This window comes from Erinaceus europaeus, chromosome 16 (genome assembly GCF_950295315.1).
Source record: "Erinaceus europaeus chromosome 16, mEriEur2.1, whole genome shotgun sequence".
NCBI classification, from domain to species: Eukaryota; Metazoa; Chordata; class Mammalia; order Eulipotyphla; family Erinaceidae; genus Erinaceus; species Erinaceus europaeus.
Genome location: NC_080177.1, coordinates 42,780,943 through 42,807,232, shown reverse-complemented (window position 1 = coordinate 42,807,232; position 26,290 = coordinate 42,780,943). Strand labels below are relative to the sequence as shown.

Genomic DNA, 26,290 nt, shown 5'->3' with positions numbered 1-26,290 from the left:
ATTTAGTGCCATTGAAAAGTAAAATGCTATGGAGGGCTTAAATTAAAATGCTTAGTTTTATAACAAGGAACTTTGTTTAAGGATGACAACGCAAATGAACCAAAGGCAAACTCAAAGCAAAGCCATTAGAGAACTAGTGAAAACTAATTTGGGTAGTGATAAGCTGAAATTTTCAAATAAAGAGGTCTGAAGAGGTTTTATGTGAAGGAACTAGAATATCACTTGAGAGCCACCAAGTTGCAGATGCTACCATGACACCAGCTTGACTTTCTTGGGCAGATGACCTCACCACTGGAACACCAGGGCCGTAACCCACTAAGGAAAGATAGAAACAAGCTGAGAGTATGGATTGACCTGCTAATATCCATGTCCAGTAGAGAAGCAATTACAAAATCCAGACTTCCAACCTTCTGCACTCCATAATGATCCTGCATCCATACTCCCAGAGGGATAAAGAATAGGGACATTTCCAATGGAGGGGGTGGGATATGGAACTCTGGTGGTGGGAATTGTACCTCTCTTATCCACAATCTTGTCGATCATTATTAAATCACTAATAAAATAAAATAGAAAAAAAAAGAAAAAAAGGAAGAGTTATGTCCCCTTGGATTTTTGTCTTCCAAAATGAAAAGCCACAGAGTACACAGATTAATGTTCTTATTATTTCTTTTCAGCAAATTCTTTTTATTATTTTATTTATAAAAAGAAAACATTGACAAAAATCATAGGATAAGAGGGGTACAACTCCATACAATTCCCACCACCAGAACTCCTTATCCCATCCCCTCCCGATAGCTTTCCTATTCTTTATCCCTCTGGGAGTATGGACCCAAGGTCATTGTGGGATGCAGAAGGTGGAAGGAAAGTCTGGCTTTTGTCATTGCTTACCTGCTGAACATGGGTGTTAACAAGTCGATTCATACTCCCAACTGCCTCTCTCTTTCCCTAGTGAGGTGGGGTTCTAGGGAATCGGAGCTCCAAGACACATATGTGGCAACACAAAAATAACTAAGTAAATAAATAAATAAATATATGCTTGACTCTACTTACCTGTTGTCATGGTTGGACTAAACAGTCCCAGTACTGACACACTAGAATAGGAGAGCAGGTCTTTATATAATTCCCCACTTAAATACTCTTCAGCTTCTTGGACAGATGGTATGATCACTGGACATGAAATCCTGTTGCTAGATGAGTACAGTACTACATTCAAAATTAACTTTTAAAAATATATTTCAATTAATAGTTATTATAATTATAAATATATATACTAGATTAGGCAAATAACGATTTCACAATTCAAAATCTCACAAAATAAAGATAACTTAAAACTATTCTTAAAAATTCCCCTACTGAACAAAACTTCTACCTCCCCAAAAGTGAAGAAAGTTGACTGGTTCTCTTCAGCAATGTTTATCCCATGCTCTCAATTGTTTGTTTTTTTTTTTTCTATGATCTCAATTCTACTCTCCATCAGCTATTCAAAATATGTCAACATAGTATAGAAAATGGAAGTTTTATAGTTGTGTGTGTGTACGTGCGCATATGCGCACACTTACTTGATTACTTGATTTCATTTCCCAGGCTGTTTTTTTTTGTTCAGACAGAAAATCACAGACAGAGAGAAACAAGGTAGGAAATATTACCAGTCATTTCTATCAGGAACAACATAATAGACCCCTTTGAGGGCCCCCATACGACCTTGCCCTCAACTTGGATCAACAACGGTAGAGAAATGTTCTATCCTCCGAAGGCAAGATGAGCCCAAGGAAGATGGGTCCTGAAATAGGGGCAGCTTGGAACATTCCTACTTATGACCACAGAATGTGAACTCAGATCTACAGGAATGCAGAGGTTACATAGGCTCCTAAGCTGAATATGGGCCCCAGATCACATCAAATCAATGGGGTTTACAGACAACAATATTTATACACCTTGCCCATATTTGGGAAATACTCTCTTCCCTGATTCAGCTTTCTGGTCCTTTTCCCAGCCAAGACACCATCTCCCCAGACAATAACTTGGATCCACCTGCATATCAGATATCAGGCTCAGGGGGAAAAAAAAAAAAACAACTAGTATAGTCACAGACCCTTTGGAATGTAACTAAAATAGGCCTACTAGCTATCTACAAAATGGAGATTTCCCCCCAACTCTTCATCTACACTATTCCAGCCTTTAGGTTCATGGTTAGTCAACAACTTGTTTGGCTTTATATGTTAACTCTCTTTTCAGCCACCAGGTTCCAGATGCTACCATGATGCCAACCAGACTTCCCCAGGCAGATAACCCCACCAATGTGTCCTGGAGCCCCGCTTCCCCAGAGGCCTTCCTCACTAGGGAAAGAGACAGGCTGGGAGTATGGATGGACCTGTCAACACCCATGTTCAGCAGGGAAGCAATTACAAAAGCCAGACCTTCCACCTTCTGCATCCCACAATGACCCTGGGTCCATACTCCCGGAGGGTTAAAGGATAGAAAAGCTATCAGGGGAGGGGATGGGATGTGGAGTTCTGGTGGTGGGAATTGTGTGGAGTTGTACCCCTCTTATCCTATAGTTTTGTCAATGTTTCCTTTTTATAAATTAAAAAAGGGGGGTAGGAATACCATTAGAACTTGCTCAGGTATCATAGTAGCTCCCATATGGTACCAGGGCTCAAACCTGGGCTGTGCATATAGCAAGGCTGGCATCCTATGTAGTGACCTTTCTCTCTAGCCTAAGGCCTATAAATTTTTCAAGCTAAAGGTAGAATTGAATACTTACAGGTAGATAAATTTTAGAAGATCTTTAGTTCCTAACATACCAGCATAATATACTGGGTTCTTGCCGTCCTTGTACATCTTTATAACAGGAAATTCAGTAACATTTTGTTTAATACATACATAAGACCAATCTGCACAGTTTATCCTAGTAAGCAGCATACTAGACATGCCTAAATAAAAGAAAAATGCACATTTTGTAAATGTTAATGCAGATAAACTCAGTTGTGGAGAACTGTATTTCTATATTTCATCCGTATTTTAATCTATAAACAATATAAAACACTCCTATTCTCTTCCTTGTATTTTTGTAACATCTCTCCCTATAATCAACATGTTATTTCAATTTTAGCACCTAAAAAATTTTTTATTACTAGAGTATTGCTTAACTCTGGCTTACTATCTAAAATTTAAATGTAAACATATTTATATAATTTAAATTTTAAATAGTAATATTATGTTCATTATATTTAGAACATATATTATTATTATAGTATATGTTATAATGCCACTAATATTATATTTAAGTAGTAGTATAAAAATTATTTAATAAGATGAAGAGAAATTGAGAGGGAAGGGAGCTAGCGAAGGAGACACCTACAGCACTACTTCATAGCTCATGAAGCTTCCCTCTTACAAGTGGGAACTGGGAGCTTGAACCTGGGTCCTTGCATATGGTGATGAGTATGTTCAACTGGGTATACCTATATCCAGCCCTAATATCTCTTTTGTCTATCAGTTTCTCTTTACTGTCACTCCTATAGTTAACATGTCTTCTATATAATTACTAAAGTTGTGTCCTAAATCAAATATATTCATTTTCAAAAAAGTCAAATGTATGTTCTATCCCCTTCAATCTTTGCAGAGTTCAGTTTTTCTCATCACTTTAGACCTTTCCATATGTGACTACTTGGAGGAAACCCTATCTGACACCCTGATCCACATCAGGTACTTAGGAAATCACAATACTTTCTTTATCTCATTGTAATTATGAACTGGTTTGTGTCATTGCCTGATTAATACTGGGTTGTCAGAAAAGTCATGACTCATGTTTGCATTGAAAAAAAGGGTCATGACTTTTTCAACAGTCTTTGTCTCTTTTTAATTTTATTTTCCCCCTTCTCCCCTTTTTCTTATAGAGATATATAAAGGAAGAGAGACACCTGCAGCACTGCCCTATTACTCATGAAGCTTCTTTCCTGCAGATAGGAACCCAGGGGCTTGAACTCAGGTCCTCGCACATGGCAATGTGTATACAGTATACTCTATCAGGTGCACCACTGACCAGCCCCAATATGTGTTTCTTATTTCAAGCTTCTCGAGCATAGGCACTGTGTCTGGTTTATTCATCACTGATTTTCCAGCATCTAGAGCAGTCTGTGCAAGTGAGACACCCTAAATATATATATATATATGTATATATATATATGTATATATATTTATTCATATATATATATATATATGAATAAATGGAACTCATGTTTCAACTAGAACTGTCTAGTTCTAGTAATATTGTGAGATACCTACAGTATTATACCTTATAAACATTATTAGTGTCATAATTTCAAATAGGGCTGCTAATTTATTTAATAATAGACTAGATTCTCTTAGCTAGTTTACCTAGCATAAAAACTTGCCAACTGCTGACACCTTGTGGCTGAATATTAAATATTCACCCTCTTATACATGAAAAATAGCTTTTCCCCCCTTAAATCAGCAGCAAAGATTATAGAGCTAAATTTACAGCACAGGCTTCAAACAGAACAAATTCAATAGTTATCTGACATAGTTATACCTATTAACTCAGTTCATCCATAGTTTAATAGTGTGTTATAGAATCATAAGATCTCAGGAGTATAATTTCACACCAATATTTATTTGTGAATGTCTATATTAAGTCCCCTGAACTAAATAATCCATATACCTGATACCTACTCTACAAAAGGAGTGCTATTAATAAAGGATGCAATGCTTCACAAAGGAAATCAAGTCATAGGTTGACTATCTGCTTTTCATTCTACAGCCAAGTACTTAATAAATGAGTCCTCTATGGTCTACTAAACAATTCTATGAAGATGATCAAAATAATGCTTCAGAACATTTAAACTTCAGAGTTTCTTAATTTTTAAACATGGAGACACATAAACAGTAACATGAAATTTTAAATAATTTTCTATATCTTTAGCATAAAACAGCTAGTATATCCATAAGTTACAGCTCGAATTCAGGATAATAATAATAATGCATACCACTGTATCATACCTTTCAATTTAATTGCCACATCAATATAGGATTGCATAAATGCCATGGATACTGCTTGCCCTACATTAAAATAAAAAATTGACAAATTTAACATGCATACCTCAAAATCAGCTATAAGTAAATATCTCACTATATAGAGTTCACCTGGGACATATTAAAGCAGTGCCATTTCAAGAGACTGGCAAACTTTAACGATGACTCTTTAGTCACTATCAGGCCACCCCATCAGCTGGGGCCCTAGTCGAGGAGTCCTGAGATTCCCAGACAGACATGATGGGCCTAGACCTTGAATAAATCCCTCTCTCCATTGTTATCAGTCATTCCTATCAGGAACAACAAAATAAACTCCTTTGTGGGCCCCCATAGGACCTTGCCCTCAACTTGGATCAACAATGGTAGAGAATGTTGCATCCTCCGAAGGGAAGATGAACAACATACTTTATACTTCACCCGAGGAAGATGGGTCCTAAAATAGCGGCAGCTTGGAACATTCTTACTTATAACCACAGAATGTGAACTCAGATCTACAGGGATGCAGAGTTACATAGGCTCCTAAGCTGAATATGGGCCCCAGATCACATCAAATCCATTGGGTTTACAGTCAACAATATGTATACACCTTTCCCATATTAGGGAGCTACTTTCTTCCCTGATCCAGCTTTCTGGTCCTTCTGCCAGCCATAACATCATCTCCCCAGACAATAATTAGGATCCACCTGCATTTCAGATTTCAGGCTCAGGCAAAAAAAAAAAAAAAAGAAAGAAAGAAAAGAAAAATACTAAGATAGCCACAGGACCTTTGGAATATAACTAAAATATACCTACTAGCTATCTACAAAATGGAGGACCCCCAACTCTTCGTCTGCACTATTCCAGCCTTTAGGTTCACAATTGTTCAACGATTTGTTTGGCTTTGTAAGTTAACTTTCTTTTCAACCATCAGGTTCCAGATGCTAGCATGATGCTGACCAGACTTCCCTGGACAGACGACCCCACCAATGTGTCCTGGAGCTCCGCTTCCCCAGATCCCTACCCCACTAGGGAAAGAGAGAGGCAGGCTGGGAGTATGTATGGATCGACCAGTCAATGCCCATGTCCAGCGGGGAAGCAATTACAGAAGCCAGACCTTCCACCTTCTGCATCCCACAATGACCTTGGGTCCATACTCCCAGAGGGTTAAAGAATAGAAAAGCTATCAGGGGAGGGAATGGGATGTGGAGTTCTGGTGGTGGGAATTGTGTGGAGTTGTTCCCCTCTCATCCTATGGTTTAGTCAGTTTCCTTTTTATAAATAAAAAAATTTTTTAAAGCAGTGCCATTTTACCACATGCAATATGCAGGAAGTAAAAACAAAAGCTGCCTACTTCAGGCCTGGGCATTGGTGCTTCCAGCAGAATACACACATTACCATGCACAAGAACCAAGGCTCAAGGCCCTGATCCCCACCTGCAGGGGAGGCAGCTTCACAAGCAATGGAGGAGTGCTACAGGTGTCTCCCCTTTTGTGGCTCCCTACTTCCCTCTTCCCTCTTAATTTCTACTTCTATCAAACAGAAATAAAGAGAGAAAGGAAAAAAACAAAGGAGAAAATGGCTGCCTATAGCAATGAATTGATCCACTGTGCGTGCACTGAGCCCAAGTAATAACCCTGATGGCAATAAAATTAATTATTTTCTAAGTCTGCCTATTTCAAATGCCCTTATACATAGTATAATCTCATTTTATGATTCATACTCACAACCAGCATAAAAAAGCACTATGCTGTCAGAAGTCATTACAGTTGTGTTAAATGTTTCTTCTGTTAGTTCCACTATAAGTTCCAAAGGTAATTGTCTCTTCCTATCTCTATAAACAGTTTCTTCTACTTCATCATCTTGCATATCTAAAATTTTTGAATGGGAATTAATGTAAATATCAATGTTAACTAAAAATATTTAAGCTCTCACCGCAGGTAAGCATAAATAAATCTGGTACTTAACAGCTTTTGAATTTATACTATCATAACAATTAAAATGCATGTTCACCACTTAAGTTTACAGTGAGAGTATTTTGTGGACAGCTATCATGGGAAAATGAGAAATTGTACCCATGTGTCAACAACTATTCTTTAAACCATTAACCTCCCAATAAAATGACAGTAAATAAAATACATGTTATTTATAAACCACTCCAATTACCTCACCTCCTAGCTTAAATGATCTGTGTTCCCTGACTTAGAAATTATAGTTTAAATCAATTCTAAAAACAATTACTTAAACATGCCTGAAAATATACACAAATCCTTCTATTTCTAATAAATATGTTAGATAACTTAAATAGACCAAAAATGGCCTCCAGGAACAGTGGATTTGTAGTGATATCCCTGGAGAGGAAAAAAAAAGAAAAAAGAATGGCTCATTTTTAAACAAGAAGTAGATCAGCAAAGCTATACACACTGAACAGTGTTTGTTTATACTCTATAATATAACAAGTACAATAATAGACACCAGAGAAAATAGTATACGGAATCAGTATAATCCCTGCTACCAGAAGTGTTTGTTTATAGATAAATTAGCTAATAAACTGGTCATTAAATAAATATATAGGTATATGTTTTTATCAGCTTATAAAAATAAAAGACAGAATGTGGTACTGTAAAGGGGGATTTAGATTGGGAAATCCAAAATCTACCAGGTAAAGAATCAAGAAAAGAATGTTTCAGGCAAAGAAAGTAGCATATGTGAAGTCCCTGAGACATAGAAGAATTCAATATATCATAGATAACGAGGGAAAGCAAATTCTACTAAAACAAGTTGGGGTGAAAGAATTGGTCATTTTGGAGGCTGGGCGGTAGCACACCAGGTTAAGCACAGATAGTACAAAGCACAAGGACTTGTGCAAGGATCCCAATTACACACACACACACACACACACACACACACACACACACACACACACACACACACACAAGCAGTGAAGCCTATGGAGAAAAATGGCCTCCAGGAGCCGTGGATTCGTAGTGATATCCCTGGAGGGAAAAGAAAGAAAAGAAAAAAAAAAAAGAATGGCTCATTTTAAAACAAGAAATAGATCAGCAGAGCTGGAAGAACTGATTTGAAGAATATAGATCTGAAATCTATAAGTCTAACATACAGCAATGAAAAGTATCACATTAAACAAAATATAGCATCCTTACATCTTTTCACCTAGTTAACTTGGTAAAATGTTATTAAATAAGTTTCTTTGGATATCTTTATACTCTGGATATTCTAGGAGCAATTTCATTAAAATTTAATATCATTGACTTTATCAGTTCTGTACAGGTATAGGGGATGAGCATCATAAAACATATTACCCATGTCTGGTTCCTCCAAGTCATCGTCTTCATGTTGTATTTGCTCAACGTGCATATTATTTTCCACATGAGAAATTACTGAATCAATATCATGTAATACCAAATATTCCACTCGTCTTCCCTAGAATTTAAACAATTTAAATAGCAAGGCATTTTGTTATACATTTTAGTTACCTTTGGACATCAATTTTCAAATGAAATACCAGAAAAAGAAAATGAATTCCATAACCTATGAAAAGTATCAAAAGCACACCTTATATAAACATATAGTGTGCTACATAAAGGATGGCAGAGAGAGATAAAATAAAAATCTCACTGGCTTCTTGTCACAAATGCATTACACTGAAGTCTGAATAAAACGATTACACTAGTTTAACTGCCTGTTTAAATACAAGCATAACCTTTAGGTTCATGATTAGTCAACAATGTTTAGCTTTATAGGTTAACTCTTTTTTTAGCCACCAGGTTCTAGATGCTAACATGATGCCAACCGGACTTTCCTGGGCAGAATCCCACCAATGTGTCTGGAGCCCCGCTTCCCCAGAACCCTGCCCCACTAGGGAAAGAGACAGACAGGCTGGGAGTATGGATTGAACTGCCAACCCCCATGTTCAGCGGGGAAGCAATTACAGAAGCCAGATCTTCCACCCTTCTGCATAATGACCCTGGGTCTATACTCCCAGAGAGATAAAGAATAGGAAAGCTATCAGGGAATGGAATGGGATACAGATGGTGGGAATTGTATGGAGTTGTACCCCTTATCCTTTTTTTTTAAATTTTATTTATTTATTCCCTTTTGTTGCCCTTGTTGTTTTATTGTTGTAGTTATTATTATTGTTGTTGTTGTTGTTGGATAGGACAGAGAGAAATAGAGAGGGAGGGGAAGACAGAGAGGAGGAGAGATAGACACCTGCAGACCTGCTTCACCGCCTGTGAAGTGACTCCCCTGCAGGTGGGGAGCCGGGGTTCGAACCAGGATCCTTATGACGGTCCTTGTGGTTTGCGCCACCCGCGCTTAGCCCGCTGCACTACAGCCTGACTCCCACCCCTCTTATCCTATGGTTTTTGTCAGTGTTTCCTTTTTATAAATAAAAAATTTTTTAAAATACAAAAAAAAACTTACAGCAAAAAAAAAAAAGGTAAAATTTAGTACTGACAAAAATGTATGAGAAACAAGGTGTTTTAAACTACGCTGATAAAAGTATAACTTCCCCTTTTGTAGCAGCACTGGGATTTTGCACATTTGTGATTTTACTGTTTCCGGGGTGACTTTCTTTCATTTTTTTATACTTCAGACAGAGATCAAAAAAAGGGAAAAGACACTATAGCAGCAGAACTTCCCTCGGGTGCCACAGAACTCTATTTAGTGTTGAGGCTTGAACCACGGCTACACATATGATAAAACATGTTCCCTACTAAACAAGTTACCTTTGGACCCCAAAGAGTACAATGATCCTAATGGGTAAATTGACAATGTGTGTAGGTGTCAGGGGCTAAGAGATGGCTGACCCAATACTTCACCAGCTATGGGGACTCAGGTTCCAGCCCCTAGTCAACATACAGGAGCACCTCTGCAGAGAAGCTTCATGTGCAGTGGAACAGTGCTAGGGTGTCTCTCTTCTCTCCATCTCTCCATTCGTTCTCTCTCTCTTTCTCCTTCTGTATCTCTACCTTTCTGTCTCTCACTATCTAAAAAAAAAGGAAGAAAAGAATCTGCTGGGAAAGGTGGAGTTATGCAGGCAGAGTCCCAGCAATAACCTTAGCAGCAAAAACAAAAATTCCCATTTCCAGGCTCAAGTGACAGCTCAATTGGTAGAGTTACTAAGAAAGAAGCCTTGGGCTTGAGCCCTGTTACTATATGGAAGCACCATGGATGGCAACAAGGAAGCTATATGGATGGTAGAGTGGTGCTCTGATATGTCTTTTCTCTCTATCTGTCTGTCTCTCTCTCTCCTCTCTTTTACCCTCTTTTTTTTCACCCCAAGCCAAAAAGAAAAGAAAAATGTTGGGCTCAGAAGCAGCTTAGCAATATCATGCATGTGTGAAGCCCTGAATTCACTCAACAGCAATCACATAAAAATGTTTAACTTCCTGTTGAGTGAATTCAGGGCTTCATATATGCATGATATTGCTAAGCTGCCTCTGAACCCAACATTTTTCTTTTCTTTTTTTTGGCTTGGGGTGAAAAAAAGAGTAACCACATAAAAATGTTTCAATTCAAGGCCGGGCGGTAGTGCAATGGGTTAAGCGCACGTAGCGCAAAGCTCAAGGACTGACATAAGGATCCCAGTTCAAGCCCCCGCTCTCCACCTGCAGGGGAGTCACTTCACAGGCGGTGAAGCAGGTCTGCAGGTGTCTGTCTTTCTCTCCCCCTCTCTGTCTTCCCCCCCTCTCTCCATTACTCTCTGTCCTATCAAACAACGATGACATCAACAATAACTACAACAACAATAAAAACAAGGGCAACAAAAAGGAAATAAATATTTTTTTTTATTTAAGAAAGGATTAATTAACAAAACCATAGGGTAGGAGGGGTACAACTCCACACAATTCCCACCACCCAATCTCCATATCCCACCCCCTCCCATGATAGCTTTCCCATTCTCTATCCCTCTGGGAGCATGGACCCAGGGTTGTTGTGGGTTGCAGAAGGTAGAAGGTCTGGCTTCTGTAATTGCTTCCCCGCTGAACATGGGCGTTGATTGGTCGATCCATACTCCCAGTCTGCCTCTCTCTTTCCCTAGTAGGGTGGGTCTCTGGGGAAGCGGAGCTCCAGGACACATTGGTGGGGTCTTCAATCCAGGGAAGCCTGGCCAGCATCCTGATGGCATCTTTTTAAAAAAATGTTAAATTCCTACTTCCTTTGACAATTTCAACTTTCAGAAACTTAACTAAAAGGAAAGAATCAGTAATATTTAAAATAGTACAAAGTCAGGCTACAAAAACAACTAATTAAATATAATTTAAAGGAAAAAGGATTACAACATGATCCTAATTATCTTAAAAATATAAACATGGCACCCCTTTACCTTAAAATCTTGTTAATCACTACTAAATCACTAATAAAAATATATATAAATGTGAGTATGAGACCAAGGAACAAAAGAAAACAAACAATAAAAAAATTAACAGAAATTATCTTTAGGCAATTACAATTTTAAAAATTTATTATAGTAAACACGTATTATTTAAGACCACAAGTATAATGTTTCTATAAGCAAAGATACACTATAGGCCAATACATGAAACAACTAACCTCTTCTCTTTTGAAAGCCACATTAGCATGCTGAGGAATGCTCTCTTCCAAAGAATCCCTTTTCAAAATAATGGTAATAATAAGTAAATGTCTTATGTTGCTATACTGAAGAATCTCAATCATTCAATCTGAAATAAAACTAAAAGTTTTTAAACCAAAAGAAGTATTTATGAAAAATTACAACTCAGTGAGTATAAGAAAATTTTCAGACAAATACACTATGGATTTTCTAGCCTCTACCATAATCTACATCCTCATTTAGCAAAGTTTAACAGTCTAAGTTGCAAATCAAACTAATAATGTACAGACAGCAGCCTAGAAATTAATTCTAACTATATTAAAATATATTAAAGGTTTCAGTTTCTTAACAAATGCCTATGTAACCATACTGTGAAATACATTAGCATGTTGCTAAAATTAGTGAATATTTAATGTTTAAGATACCTTAACAAGAGTAGAACTCCTGCTTTTCCTAGAAGACGCCAAGCAACCCATTCTGCAGTTCTTCTATCAGCTTCATGTGTAGCTTGTTGACTAACAAGAAAAACCAGCGGTAATCCTAGTTGGAGATGAACAGTCGAAACTTGTTGTGGATCTTCAGCAACTTCAGTCTTCATTTAAAAAAAAAAGTCTTTACTGTATAATAATAATGTTCCAACATTTAGATTTATGCCCTACCAGTTCTTAATAACAAACTCATATGTTTAAAAAGAATAAGAGGGAGAGGGAAAAGGACTATGAAATAAATCGATTTTAACAAAAATGGTCTCATAAGAAATTGCATGCTTAAAGCCCCAGGTTTGATCGCCAATACCACCATATGCCAGGTCCAAGCAGTGCTCCAATGGATTTCTCTCTCTCTCTCCCCCTCCCTCCCTGACACCCACACACGAATAAAACTTGAGGGTAAGAATTTGATCAGGGAGGGTACTTCCTTTGCCATGAGTGTGACCCAAGTTTGAGTTGGGTCCCCACTCCAAACAATGAAGAACTTCTCTGAGTTCTCACCTTTAAAAACATTTATCATACAATATTATAGTTATTTTTGCTATCCCAAAGACATTTTCTGAATAAAAGATAAATATTTTTGTTCACAAAAAGTCATCTTTTTAAAACAATTTAACATGTCACAAACGAAATATTACAGATGAATAAAAAATACCCAAATTAAAACAACAGCTTAAAATAAACATCTGGGCTAGCCATATAGTTCACTCAGGTAGTGTGCTTCTTTGCCATGTTTGAGAACCAGGTTCAAGCCTGGCCCCCACTGCACTAAAAACATCTTTTCCCTTCTCTCTGCCTATCTCTCTGTTTCTATCTGAAATAGCCCAGAGCAGTGAAACAAGGCCAGATATCAAAAGGTCACATACTAGACCAAAAACTCTAAAATCCCAAACTTTGTCTCACCTCCCTTGGAACCTGAAAGAAAAATGCTGGGTGGCGTGAGTCAAGAAGAGAGGTAGGAATGCCAGCTGACTACACACATAGGTGAAACTTGGGAGACAGAGTCAGAAACGGAGACCACAGGGTGAGACTTGGACTGGGAGTAGTTGGATATTTCACCAAGACAAGGAACTTTGGGGAAAAAACAGAAGAGGAGGGCTGGCGGGGGGGCTATGTTGGGGGTGAGAATATGTTGCAGACACCCATGATGCAGAGCTAGGAAATGGAACCCATGTGTAGACAACTGTGTTATAAGCCATTAACCCCCAGATAAAATGGAAAGAGAGAGGAGGGGAGAGGGAGGGAAAAGGGAGGATGAATAAATATGTTTTGACTGAAAAAAAAAAGTGTAAACAGTATGAAAAAATCTAGGGAAATGAGTAAACTAATGCTGAGGAGACCTCCAGCCCCATCCCCACTCTGTTCTCAGAATATTAATAGTCAGATTTTTGTCCTCTGACAAAAATATCTTCAGTATTCACTGAAGATCTTTTTCTGGAAATCTTGAGTAAACCCAAGGAAAAGTCTAAAGATACATGGGGTTACAATAAACAGTATACTAGGCCCAATACTTAATGATAACATTGATAAGTGTAATCAATGGACTCAAATTTTCCAGATCTTTTTATTTTTTTTATATTTATTTATTCCCTTTTGTTGTCCCTCTTGTTTTATTGTTGTAGTTATTATTGATATCATTGTTGTTGGATAGGACAGAGAGAAATGGAGAGGGGAGGGGAAGACAGAGAGGGGGAGAGAAAGACAGACACCTGCAGACCTGCTTCACCGCCTGTGAAATGACGCCCCTGCAGGTGGGGAGCTGGGGTTCGAGCTTAGTATTGTCCTTGCGCTTTACCCACTGTGCTACTGCCTGATTCCCATTTTTTTATTTTTTAATTTATTTTTATTTTTATGCAGTACTAGGAGTCTCTCACAAGCACACCCTCACTGGTGAACTGTTTTGGAAGCTAATTGTTGCCATTCATTATTTTTTTCTTTTTCTTTTTTTTTTTTATTTAAGAAAGGATAAATTAACAAAACCATAGGGTAGGAGGGGTACAACTCCACACAATTCCCACCACCCAATCTCCATATATCCCACCCCCTCCCCTGATAGCTTTCCCATTCATTATTTAAGCAAGATGAAGAAAGGCAGAGGAGAGAGAGAAAAATGAAGACAGACAGGCAAGAAAGCCCAACACCGCTGTACCATTCAAAGAACTCCCCAGCTACAATCCTGGACTTGAACCTAGGCCTTGCACATGGTGAGGCAAGTATTCTACTGGGTGAGTTAATTCCCTTGGTTTCACAGTTTAAATCCTGAATTCAAAAGGTAGCCAATATCTGAGGAAAATCTCTAACATGAACAACAAAGACCCAAACAAGCAAAAAATACTACATGAAGAAAACAGAAGAAAGATTTAAAAAATCACTACTAGTAACTCCAAGAAGATGGGGAGATACCACATCCACAAACAAAACAAAAAAGTTAAGTTGAATAAATCTAACAAAAAGTTTAACAGCTGATAGGAAATAGTTAATGGTGACAGAATTTAAGGCCTAGTATAAGAGGTTCATCATCCAAATAGCCAGATGATGAATAGGATTTCTCTCCAGTAAGAAAGAAGGGAACAAATTAGGAGAAAAGAAATAATCATGGAAATAAATACAAAAGTTTCCCCAACTGAAGGGCATGAGTTGTCAAATTGAAAGAACCCAGTGAATATTCAGTATGTAGAGTAAAAAGAGATAAGCACACATTAGGAAACAAGAAAAAGCACAAATAAACAATCTGATTGCACACCTTAAACACCTAGAAGAAGAACAAAGGAATGCTGAAGCAACCAGGACAGAAATAACTAAAATTAAGACAGAAATAAATAACATTGAAAATAAAAAAAAACATACAAAAGATCAACGAAAGGAAATATTGGTTCTTCAAAAGAGTGAACAAAATCGACAAACCTTTAGCCAGACTCACAAAACAAAAAGGGAGAAGACCCAAATAAATGAAAATGAAAGTAAATGAAAGAGGAGATATCACAACAGACACCACAGAAATTCAACATATCATACAAGGATTCTATGAACAACTATATGGCACCAAGGCAGAGAACCTGGAAAAAATGGACAATTTCCTAGATACCTACGAACTTTCAAAATTAAATAAAGAGGAACTAGATAATGTGAACAGGCCCATCACAGCCAACAAAATTGGAACAGTTATAAAAAACCTTCCCAAGAATAAAAGTCCTGGACCAGATTGTTTTACAAATGAATTCTACAAAGCCTTCAAGGAAGAGCTAAGATCTCTACTTTTAAAAGTCTTCCAGAAGATTGAAGACACTGGAATACTCCCTTCCAGCTTCTATGAAGCCAACATCACTCTACTACCAAAAGCAGACACAACCAAAAAAGAAATCTATAGACCAAGATCTCTGATGAACATAAAAGCTAAAATACTGAACAAATTTCTAGCCAACCAGATACAGCAGTATATCAAAAAGATTGTTGGGAGTCAGGTGAGCTCAGCGGGTTAGGCGCACATGGCGCAAAGCACAAGGACCCGCATAAGGATCCTGGTTCGAGCCTAGAGCTCCCACCTGCAGTGGAGTCCCTTCACAGGTGGTGAAGCGGGTCTGCAGGTGTCTATCTTTCTCTCCCCCTCTATCTTCCCCTTCTCTCTCCATTTCTCTCTTTCCTATCCAACAACAACGCATTCAACAACAATAACTACAATAAAACAACAAGGGAATAAATCAGCAAATATTAAAAAAAAAAAAAAAGATTGTTCATCATGACCAAGTGGGGTTTATCCCAGGGGTACAAAGCTGGTTTAATATACGTAAATCAATCAATGTGATTCACCAAATCAATAAATGCAAGACCAAAAACCACATGGTTATATCAATAGATGCAGAGAAAGCATTTGACAAAATCCAACACTCATTCATGATCAAAATGCTACAAAATCCAAAATGCCAGGAAAAACATGAAAAAAATGTTCAAAGTCTTTGATTTGTCAGAGAAATGCAAATAAAGACAATAATGAGATACCACTTCACTTCTGTGAGAATGTCATACATGAGAAAAGGTAACAGCAGCAACAAATGCTAGAAATGTGGGGTCAAAGGAACCCTCCTGCACTGCTGGTGGGAATGTAAATTGGTCCAGCCTCTGGGGAGAACAGTCTGGAGAACTCTCAAAAGGCTAGAAATGGACCTACCCTATGATCCTGCAATTCCTCTCCAGGGGATATATCCTAAGAAACCCAACACAGCCATCCAAAAAGATCTGTGTACACATATGTTCTTGGCAGCACAATTTGTAATAGCCAAAACCTAGAAGCAACCCAGGTGTCCAACAACATACGAGTGGTTGAGCAAGTTGTGGTGTATATATATATATACACAATAGAATACTACTAAGCTATAAAAAATGGTGACTTCACCGTTTTCAGCCGATCTTGGATGGACCTTGAAAAATTCATGTTAAGTGAAATAAGTCAGAAACAGAAGGATGAATATGGGATGATCTCTCTCTCAGGCAGAAGTTGAAAAACAAGATCAGAAAAGAAAACACAAGTAGAACCTGAAATGGAATTGGCATATCGCACCAAAGTAAAAGACTCTGGGGTGGGTGGGTGGGGAGAATACAGGTCCATGAAGGATGATAGAGGACCTAGTGGGGGTTGTATTGTTAAATGGGAAACTGGGGAATGTTATGCATGTAAAAACTATTGTATTAACTGTTGAATGTAAAACATTAATTCCCCAATAAAGAAATTTTTTTAAAAATTTAAAAAATTTTAAAAAAAGAAACAGAAGGATGAACATGGGATGATCTCATGCTCAGGCAGAAGTTGAAAAACAAGATCAGAAGAGAAAACACAAGTAGAACCTGAACTGGAGTTGGTGTATTGCATCAAAGTAAAAGATTCTGGGGTTCATGGGGAGGAGTGTACAGGTCCAAAAAGGATGACATAGGACCTAGTGGGGGTTATACTGCTATTTGGAAAACTGAGAAATGGTATGCATGTAAAAACTATTGTATTAACTGTCGATGTAATACATTAACCCCCCCAATAAAAAGAGAATAAAAGGATATATACAAGATACATTCTTATAACCATTCCAATTATTGAGAGTTTTTTTAAATCATAAAAACTTCCATAGAGAATGCAGTATTTACATATTATGTTCAGAATTCTAAAATGGCCCTCAATACTACTGGTATATACATGTTGTATAACCATAATTCCTTGAGTTTGGGTAGGATTCAAAGTAGAGCCATTACCTTGATTAGATAAGATTCTACTGCAGTACACTAAATAAGATTGGTCTGCTGCTGGTTTTGAAGAGAAAAGCAGCAATTTTTTTGAGTGGGCCATGTGACCACAGCCTGAAAATAGCCTGAAGATGGGAAGTTCAATCTTAAAACAGCTGAAACTGAACTATGCCAGAACCTGAAGTGGTAAAACAGCTGGAAGAAATAGTTACTGAATTATGTCTGAAGAAGAAGAAACATCTGGAAGGTTGTTTTCTTCTTTTAGTTCTTAGAGAATTATAAGTAATTCAGTACTGTAAAGTGAAAAGGAGGGATAGATAGTGAGCCTTGAGATTTGGCAAGGGATTAAACCACTAAAAAACATGAACATTATTCTAAGAAGCAAATAAATTGAAGTCATTAAGGACTATAAAAATTAAATAACACTCTATAGGTTATGTGGACAATGAACTTAGTGTAAATATAAAAGACCAGAGGGAGTGGAACCAAAATGGCAACTTGGAAACAACACCTGGTATGCGTTCCAAAAAGCAGCTTACAACCTGGGATTCTCTGGACAGCATAGGATTCTGGGAGTCAGTAGGAGGGTGAATATGGGGTGGTCAGGATGACACCAAAAGAGTCCTATAACCCACTCTTGGGCTGGAAAACAGACAAAAAAAGGACAGAAAAAGGAAAATCTTTGGCTTGATTATTTCTGAACTCACCCCTACCCCTGACATCAGAACTAGCCCCCAATGTTTGGCCAACCAATCCTAGCAGGCTTCCTGCTGTGCTATTTTCTTTACCAAGATTCCTGGCTCACCAGGGATGTCATTCCAAGCCTTTTTCTTTTTGTTTTCCTTTTCTTTTTTTTAGGTGGCTGGAGCTCTATTTGAGTGACAAAATACCAGAATAATCAGAACCTCCACCCTGCCTGGGAAGGCTACCTGGAGTATCTTTTCATTTTTTTTTTTTTATAGTTTTCTTTAGTTTTCATTTTTGTTAATTTTTTAATTTATTTGTAAAAAGGAAACATTGACAAAACCATAGGATAAGAGGGGAACAACACACAATTCCCACCACAGAACTCCACAGCCCATCCCCTCCCCCAATAGCTTTTCTATTCTTTAACACTCTGGGAGAATGGACCCAAGATCACTGTGGGATGCAGAAGGTGTAAAGTCTGGCTTCTGTAATTGCTTCCCCATTGAACATGGGCGTTGGCAGGCTGATCCATACTCCTGGCCTGCCTCTCTCCTTCCCTAGTGGAGCAGGGCTCTGGGGAATCAGAACTCCGAAAGAAGAACAGAGAAGGAAACTCAAAGCAGGATTTGACTGAATTTGGAGAAGGGCACGAAAGTAAAAACCCTGGGTAGAGGGTGAGGGTGGATGTTCATCATCATGGGGGGGGGTGGGATGGGACACAGTGTTTTGGTTGTGGGAATGATGTTTATGTACACTCCTATTCATATAAATCACTATTTAATTAATGAGAGGGGAAAAATTGATTGAATGTCTTAAACTTTTTAATGCACAGACCATAGGCTGAGTCTTTGATATGCTGACTTTCTTAAAAGCTTAGACCAGGGGGTCGGGCGGTAGCACAGACGGTTAAGTGCACATGGCACAAAACCCAAGGACCCACGGGAGGATCATGGTTTAAGCCCCAGGCTCCCCACCTGCAGGGGAGTCACTTCACAAGCGGTGAAGCAAGTCTGCAGGTGTCTATCTTTCTCTCCCCGTCTCTGTCTTCCCCTCTTCTCTCCCTTTCTCTCTGTCCTATCCAACAACAAGCGACATCAACAACAACAATAATAACCACAACAAAGCTACAACAACAAGGGTAACAAAAGGGGGAAAAATAATGGCCTCCAGTAGTGGATTCATGGTGCAGGCACTGAGCCCCAGCAATAACCCTGGAGGCAAAAGAAAAAAAAGCTTAGACAAGGGAGAACAGAAGCAACCGGTGGCACAACTATACACAAATAATGTCAAAGGACATAAATTATGGTGATGTTGTGTATGATACAGAAAAACCTCTCTGGGGTGGGAGTGGGTGAGGAGAATACAGGTCCATGAAGGATAATAAATGACATAATGGGGGTTGTATTGTTAAATGGGAAACTGGGGAACATTATGCATGTACAAATTATTGTATTTACTGTTGAATGTAAAACATTAATTCCCCAATAAAGAAATAAATTAAATAAAGAAAAGAAAAAAATAGAAAGCCAGAAACCAATCAGTCACTATAAAGTAATACATATGAACAATGGAAAGGGTCTTCATTAAAATTATGGCTATTTGAATAGTGAATACAAAAGGTAACTACTATGTAAAATTTGATTCAGGGAGATGAAAGAATTGAGAATGATTGTCAAGGTTTTCACCATGATTAACTGGATAGTAACTGGTTAATACCAAAATGATGAATTAAGAACAGATGATTTATAAAGACAGAATATTAACATTGGAACTGCTATGCTTAAGGAGGAATAGCTCTAATTAGTGGCTAAATATATAAGACAGAGCTCCAAATAAGCATGTGACTTAAAATTCAGATACTGGGACAGGCAGTGGCACACCCAGTTAAGCACAAAGAGTAAAAATTAAGATCTGGAGTCGCGCAGTAGAGCAGCGGTTTAAGCGCACGTGGAACAAAGTGCAAGGACCTGTGTAAGTATCCTGGTTCGAGCCCCGGCTCCCCACCTGCAGGGGGGTTGCTTCACAGGCAGTGAAGCAGGTCTACAGGTGTCTATCTTTCTCTCCCCCTCTCTGTCTTCCCTTCCTCTCTCTATTTCTCTCTGTTCTATCCAACAATGACAACATCAACAACACCACTAATAGCTACAACAATAAAACAAGGGCAACAAAAGGGAATAAATTTTTTTTTAAAAAACCTTTAAAAAATTCAGATCTAAGACAGTGTAGTTAATGTCAGAGAAACAGATAAGTTCAACTGGCAGGTGTGTTCCAAGCATCTATCACTACTTTGTATACCAAACCTAATGGCTTAAAATAGCAAGAATCATTCATTTTATTCATACACCTACAAGCGCATCACTGAAACATATAGCATTAGTGGAATATTTTTTTTATATTAGTGATTTAATAATGATTGACAAGACTGTGATACAATTCCATACAATTCCCTCCACTAGAGTTCCATATCCCCCTTCCACTGGAAGCTTTAGTGGAGTATTTCAATGGGAACCTGGAGCCTCCACTCTAAAACTGGCCACATAGCCAGCAAGCTACTACTAACTACTGAATTCAGTTGGGGATATGGGCAAGGAATCTTAATTCCTGGACTTTGGGCCACAATTCAAATCCCTTCTACATGTAAAATACATTCATCTCCCAGATTCCCAAGACTTCCATCAACCTTTGAGGTCACTGTAATGTTTAAGATCTTATCCTCTGGGAGCCAGGGGTGGTGCACCCAGTTGAGTTTACACATTACCATGCTCAAGGTCCTGAATTCTACCCCTCGTCCCCACTTCCAGCAGGAAAATTCATTAGCAGCAAAACAGTGTGGCCGATGTATGTCTGTCTTTCTCTCTCTCTCTCTCTCTCTCTCTCTGGAAAATTCATTAGCAGCAAAACAGTGTGGCCGATGTATGTCTGTCTGTCTTTCTCTCTCTCTCTCTCTCTCTGCCTTCCTCCCTCCCTATCTCTCCCTTCTATTTCAATTGCTCTGTCCTATCAAAATAATATATATATATATATTTTTTTTAAAAGCCAAGACACAGAGATACTCCAGTTCCTGTGCCATGGCACTCCCATGTGATGCCAAAACTTGAACAAGAACTACATGAATGGCAAGGCAGGAGGATCCCTACCCCATGAACTATCTTCCACCCTATCTAGTTGTTTTTTTTTTTTCCTTTCCACTTTACTGCATTGTTTGGATTATTTATAAAATGCCATGTACCATATTAATTTTTTAAAATATTTATTTATTCATTTTCCCTTTGTTTTTGCCCTTGTTTTATTGTTGTAGTTATTATTGTTATTATTGTTGATGTCTTCACTGTTGGATAGGACAGAGAGAAATAGAGAGAGGAGGGGGAGACAGAGATGGGGAGAGAAAGATTGTGAAGCGACTCCCCTGCAGGTGGGGAGCCGGGGGCTTGAACCGGGATCCTCTCGCCGGTCCTTGTGCTTTGTGCCACCTGCGCTTAACCGCTACGCTACCGCCTGACTCCTACCATATTAATTTTTTAAAGATATACTGAATTAAAAAATCTACTGAAAGTTTTACTCATGCTCATGATAGCCTTTCAAACTTTCAGAAGCAAAAGTCAATCACTATAACATACTAAATCTCTATGAAACTCTTTCAGTCTAATGCTAAGGAAACTGGGGCAGCATAAGTGCTATTGTTCCCATATTTACCAACCCTTAAACAAGGATAAAAATTTCACAAAAGAGGTTTATTCCTTAACCATTATGCAGTTTTTGTGATCTTAGCATGGTCACATATCATTATAACTACCATGGAATATTCCAACTTACAAGGCAACAGTGTGGTTCCAGTGCAGCAATCCCTCATACCATTAAACTATTATTTAGTAAATGGTTTTTATCTTCTAGCCTGCATCTAATAAAGAACAACTAAATTCTTCTAAATGGAAAATACAGATACAAAAGGGGGAAAGATATAGCTTTCCTAAATAAAACATATATCCATGAATTAAAATTCAGTACACTTTATGTAATATATTAAAATAAGAGGCATACCAACAGAGGTGCTTCCATTGTCTTTATAAATTGGTGAATGTTCAGTGTAGTCAATGACTGTGCCATTAGTGTTCTTTTACATTGCTGGGTCAAGTCCAAGACTGCTTTACAATGAAAAAAGTAGAGATGTGCATATTCTATATCCTCAGTGCTGCAAATTAAAAATTAGAAACAGACCCACTTGAAGTTCAGTATTTGATTCTTCTACCATCTAGACAGGCAAAGCAAGCAAACCCCTTTAACTTAAGTCTCATGCTTTTGAATTACTAATTGAGTAAAAACTCATGTGACCCAGGAGGTAGCACAGTAGGTAAACCATGGACTCTCAGGCATAAGATCCTCAATTCGATCCTTGGCATGTGTGTACCATACTGACGTTCTGGTTCTCTTCTATATTAGTAAATTAATATATCTAAAAAAAAAAAAAAAAAACACCCTAGAAGAGTTGAACATTAAAATTAAGTAGAACTAGGCAAAAAGGAAGAAAGGGTGTAATATTAAAGAGGTTTAACTTGAGTGTTTTTAAGAAACCTTATGAATAGTATAAGCACTTTTGTTCCCTGAATTCTCTTATGTGAAAGCATCTTAATAAGTTATAGACAGGTCTACAGGTCTACATACTTTTTTAATAGGCTGTCACTATGAAAACAATAAAATTATCTTCAACATAGTTGCTTTTTTATTAGACTTTTTAATTTTTATTTATTTTTTAACCAGAGCACTGTTCAGCTCTCGCTTATGGTGGTGTGGGGGATTGAACCTGGGACTTTGGAGCCTCAGGCATGAGAGTCTGCTTGCATAACCATTATGCTATCTACCCTCTGCCTCATAGTTGCTTTTCTACAGCTATGCTAAATAAAGCTTGTTAACACAAATTTTCTAGGTTTAATTTAAACTCAAATCTGTTTTGAATAAACTTCAGCCAAAACAAGCCTTAAGATAGAAACCATGGGGGTCAGGCACAGCGGGTTAAGCGCATGTGATGCAAAGTGCAAGGACCAGTGGAAGGATTCTGGTTCGAGTCCCTGGCTCCCCACCTGCAGGGGGGTAGCTTCACAGTAGGTGAAGCAGGTCTGCAGGTGTCTTATCTTTCTCTCCCCCCTCTCCATTTCTCTCTGTCCTATCCAACAGCAAACAACATCAACCACAACAATAATAGCCACAACAAAGCTACAACAACAAGGGCAACAAGGCTATAACAAACAAGGCGGAAAAAAATGGCCTCCAGGAACAATGGATTCATGGTGCAGGCACTGAGCCCTAGCAATAACCCCGGAGGAAAAAAAAAAAAAGGTAGAAACCATGTGACACTTTGTGGGAGCTTATGAGTTTATATCTGAAATAATACAAAATTCAGCAAATATAGTTTATAATTTTAATTTTAATGAGAATTCAAAGTGGAAAAGTAGGTTTGCCAAAAGTAAAATAATATAAAAATTAGCAAATATAGTTTATAATTTTAATTTGGCATTCCCTTCAATATGAGAATTCAAAGATAAACTTAAAGTGACTAGGTTTGCCAAAACCAAAATAGCATTTTAAACATCTCCATATGGCATTAGTAGATTGTGGCAAAATGCTGAAATTTTTTATTTTTATAATACTATTTTAATTCTTGATCAATGTTTAAACTGAGTTTCAAGGTTCTCTAATTTGAAGTATAATCACTAAACCTTTTTAATGGATTCTGTGATTAAAGAAATAAATGATCCCTCAAAGATTTATTTAATGTGTCAGGCACTATTTGTGTATCTGATACTAAGTATCACACACTGGGCTAAATTCAAAAGATTAACATTAATAAAATAATTCAAATCTTTAAGGAGTTTGAAGGTAAAATGTTTAGAAAAACAATTAAAATTTGCTTTGTAAATGTAGCTTATATGTAAATGTAGATTTATAAATGTGGTTTAAAGTATAAGTAACATAAAATACTATGAGAAACAAAAAAAAAATTTCATTCAGCCTCAAGCTGGGGTTAGGGAAGGAAAAGAGAAAGGAAGATTATAAGAGAGATTAAAAACCAAATGACCAGAAAGGAAGATCATCAGAGAGATTAAAAACCAAAGGGTCCCTAGTTATTATTTCAGAGATTACCAACACAGGTAGGCTCTGTTATACTCAGTACTTTCCTTTAAGCAATATGTGACTAGTTAGGATCCCCTCAAAAAGCTATATATACTTGCACCCTGGCTTATATGGACCTATCTGTCTGAAATAACAATCTTTTTTTCTTGGGGGAAGTCATTCTCTCTCATTATTTTTAATCTCTGTTCAAAATCTCCACTTAAATATATCTAAGATGATAATAACAGAGTAATCCACAGAACTCTTAGAGAATTTCTGGAGCTTAGTTAGAGAAACTATTATTTTCTCACCTATATGATTAGTGTATGGATTCTATTCCTGACATACACTTGGTTACTCTTGGAGTTGCATTTTGTGACTTATCCACACATTTTGTTCATCTTAGTCTATCATCACTCTGCACATTTAAATTCATTTTCAGATTGCAGTACAGCAGATGTTAGTAATGAAAGGGATTTAAGGTTTCACTTACAAATTCACATCTGCTTGCAATTCCTGTCACATACGTCCATACTGTTAGAATATGATGGCCATGTTGAATAAGGTGAAATATGTGCAAGTTGAATTATTGTCATATGTCATATAAGAATATACATACCCAATGCTTTCCAAAACGGCAATTTCTGTAGTTAAGACAAACTGGTATGTGTTCCCATACACAAAAGCAGCTTCCATAATTGCCCTATGCTCTGGAAAATAAAGAAATAAAGACAAGAGAATTGGAGAGAGTAGGGACTAATTTGTACAGCTTCACATAAACTTTTGTTCTAATTATTACCCTCCATCATTTTATGCTCCATTATACTGTATTTAAATAAAAGTTATTTGCAATTTGCAGGAATCCCAGCTGGGAAAGTACAGGCAATTAAATAAATTGTGAAAAGTCTATTATACTCAGTACCTGGTGTTCCAATAGCTCTTACATAAGAAAATACAATGTTTGCTTTTCCTTTCAGAGCATTGTCTATATTCTGAAGGTCTTCCCAGGTGGTGATATATTTGACTTCATTGAAAAGAAGAGCACTGAAATAATTAGGTATGCAGTTAGTTTTAAAAAATCTGATATGTACTCAGTTGTTTAATAAATATTTGTAGAGTAAGTTAAAGAATCTAATATAAAAAATTAAATTTATTTGATCAAACTACCAGTAGTAAGAATTTAAGCACTTTTAATATTTAATTAAAATCACTCTCTCAGTCATCAGTGTGTCCTTAAGAGCATCAATCAGGACATCTGTGAGAAATGGCACTCATTCCCCCATCACAACCACATCACTGTGGAAACTATAATCCTTATATCCTAATCTGTCCATTTAACTCAACATCTAAACAGATTTCTTTCCACGATATGTAAGGTCATGTATGACTTATTATCTTGCTTATTTTTCCAACCTCATTTTGTTCAGGACTTGTCATGTCTACTCAACTTTCAGCACACCTCAGATCATTTATGTATACAGTTTTCTGCTAAAAACTATTCTTTCTCCCCCACACCTATGGACATCTAATCTTTGATAAGGGGGCCCAAAGTATTAAATAGAGAAAGGAAGCTCTCTTCAATAAATGGTACTGGGAAAACTGGGTTGAAACATGCAGAAGAATGAAACTGAACCACCTTATCTCACCAGAAATAAAAATCAACTACAAGCAGACCAAAGGCCTGAATGTTAGACCAAAAATTATCAAATACTTAGAGGAAAACATTGGTGGAACATTTTCCCACCTAAACCTCAAGGATATCTTTGATGATACAAACCCAATTGTAAGGAAGACTAAAACAGAAACAAACCAATGGAACTACATCAAATTGAAAAGCTTCTGCACAGCCAAAGAAACTATCACACAAACAAGGAGACCCTCACAGAATGGAAGATCTTCACATGCCATACATCAAACAAGAGACTAATCACCAAAATATACAAAGAGCTCAGCAAATTTAGCAACAAAAAAGCAAATGACCCCATCCAAAAATGCGCAGAGGATATAAACAGAACATTCACTACAGAAGAGACCTAAAAGGCTAACAAACACATGAAAAATTGCTTCAGGTCACTGATTGTCAGATAAATGCAAATAAAGAAACATTAAAACACCATCTCTCCCGTGTGAGAATGGCATATATCAAAAAGGACAG

General features: G+C 37.5%; 1 protein-coding gene across 4 annotated transcripts in view; it reads right to left on the bottom strand.

Annotated features, from left to right (window-relative positions):
- The window catches only part of TXNDC16 (thioredoxin domain containing 16), a 104,275-nt gene that overhangs the window by 27,317 nt on the left and 50,668 nt on the right, over positions 1–26,290 (bottom strand). For all 4 annotated transcript variants that reach the window (XM_060174959.1, XM_060174958.1, XM_060174957.1 and 1 more), the window contains 10 exons: positions 25,058–25,179; positions 24,755–24,845; positions 22,069–22,219; positions 12,055–12,221; positions 11,611–11,668; positions 8,355–8,475; positions 6,759–6,902; positions 5,023–5,082; positions 2,765–2,933; positions 1,051–1,187 (listed from right to left, as the gene is read on the bottom strand). In XM_060174959.1, coding sequence (XP_060030942.1) covers positions 1,051–1,187; positions 2,765–2,933; positions 5,023–5,082; positions 6,759–6,902; positions 8,355–8,475; positions 11,611–11,668; positions 12,055–12,221; positions 22,069–22,219; positions 24,755–24,845; positions 25,058–25,179 — 1,220 coding nt within the window. The remainder of the gene's footprint in view (positions 1–1,050; positions 1,188–2,764; positions 2,934–5,022; positions 5,083–6,758; positions 6,903–8,354; positions 8,476–11,610; positions 11,669–12,054; positions 12,222–22,068; positions 22,220–24,754; positions 24,846–25,057; positions 25,180–26,290) is intronic.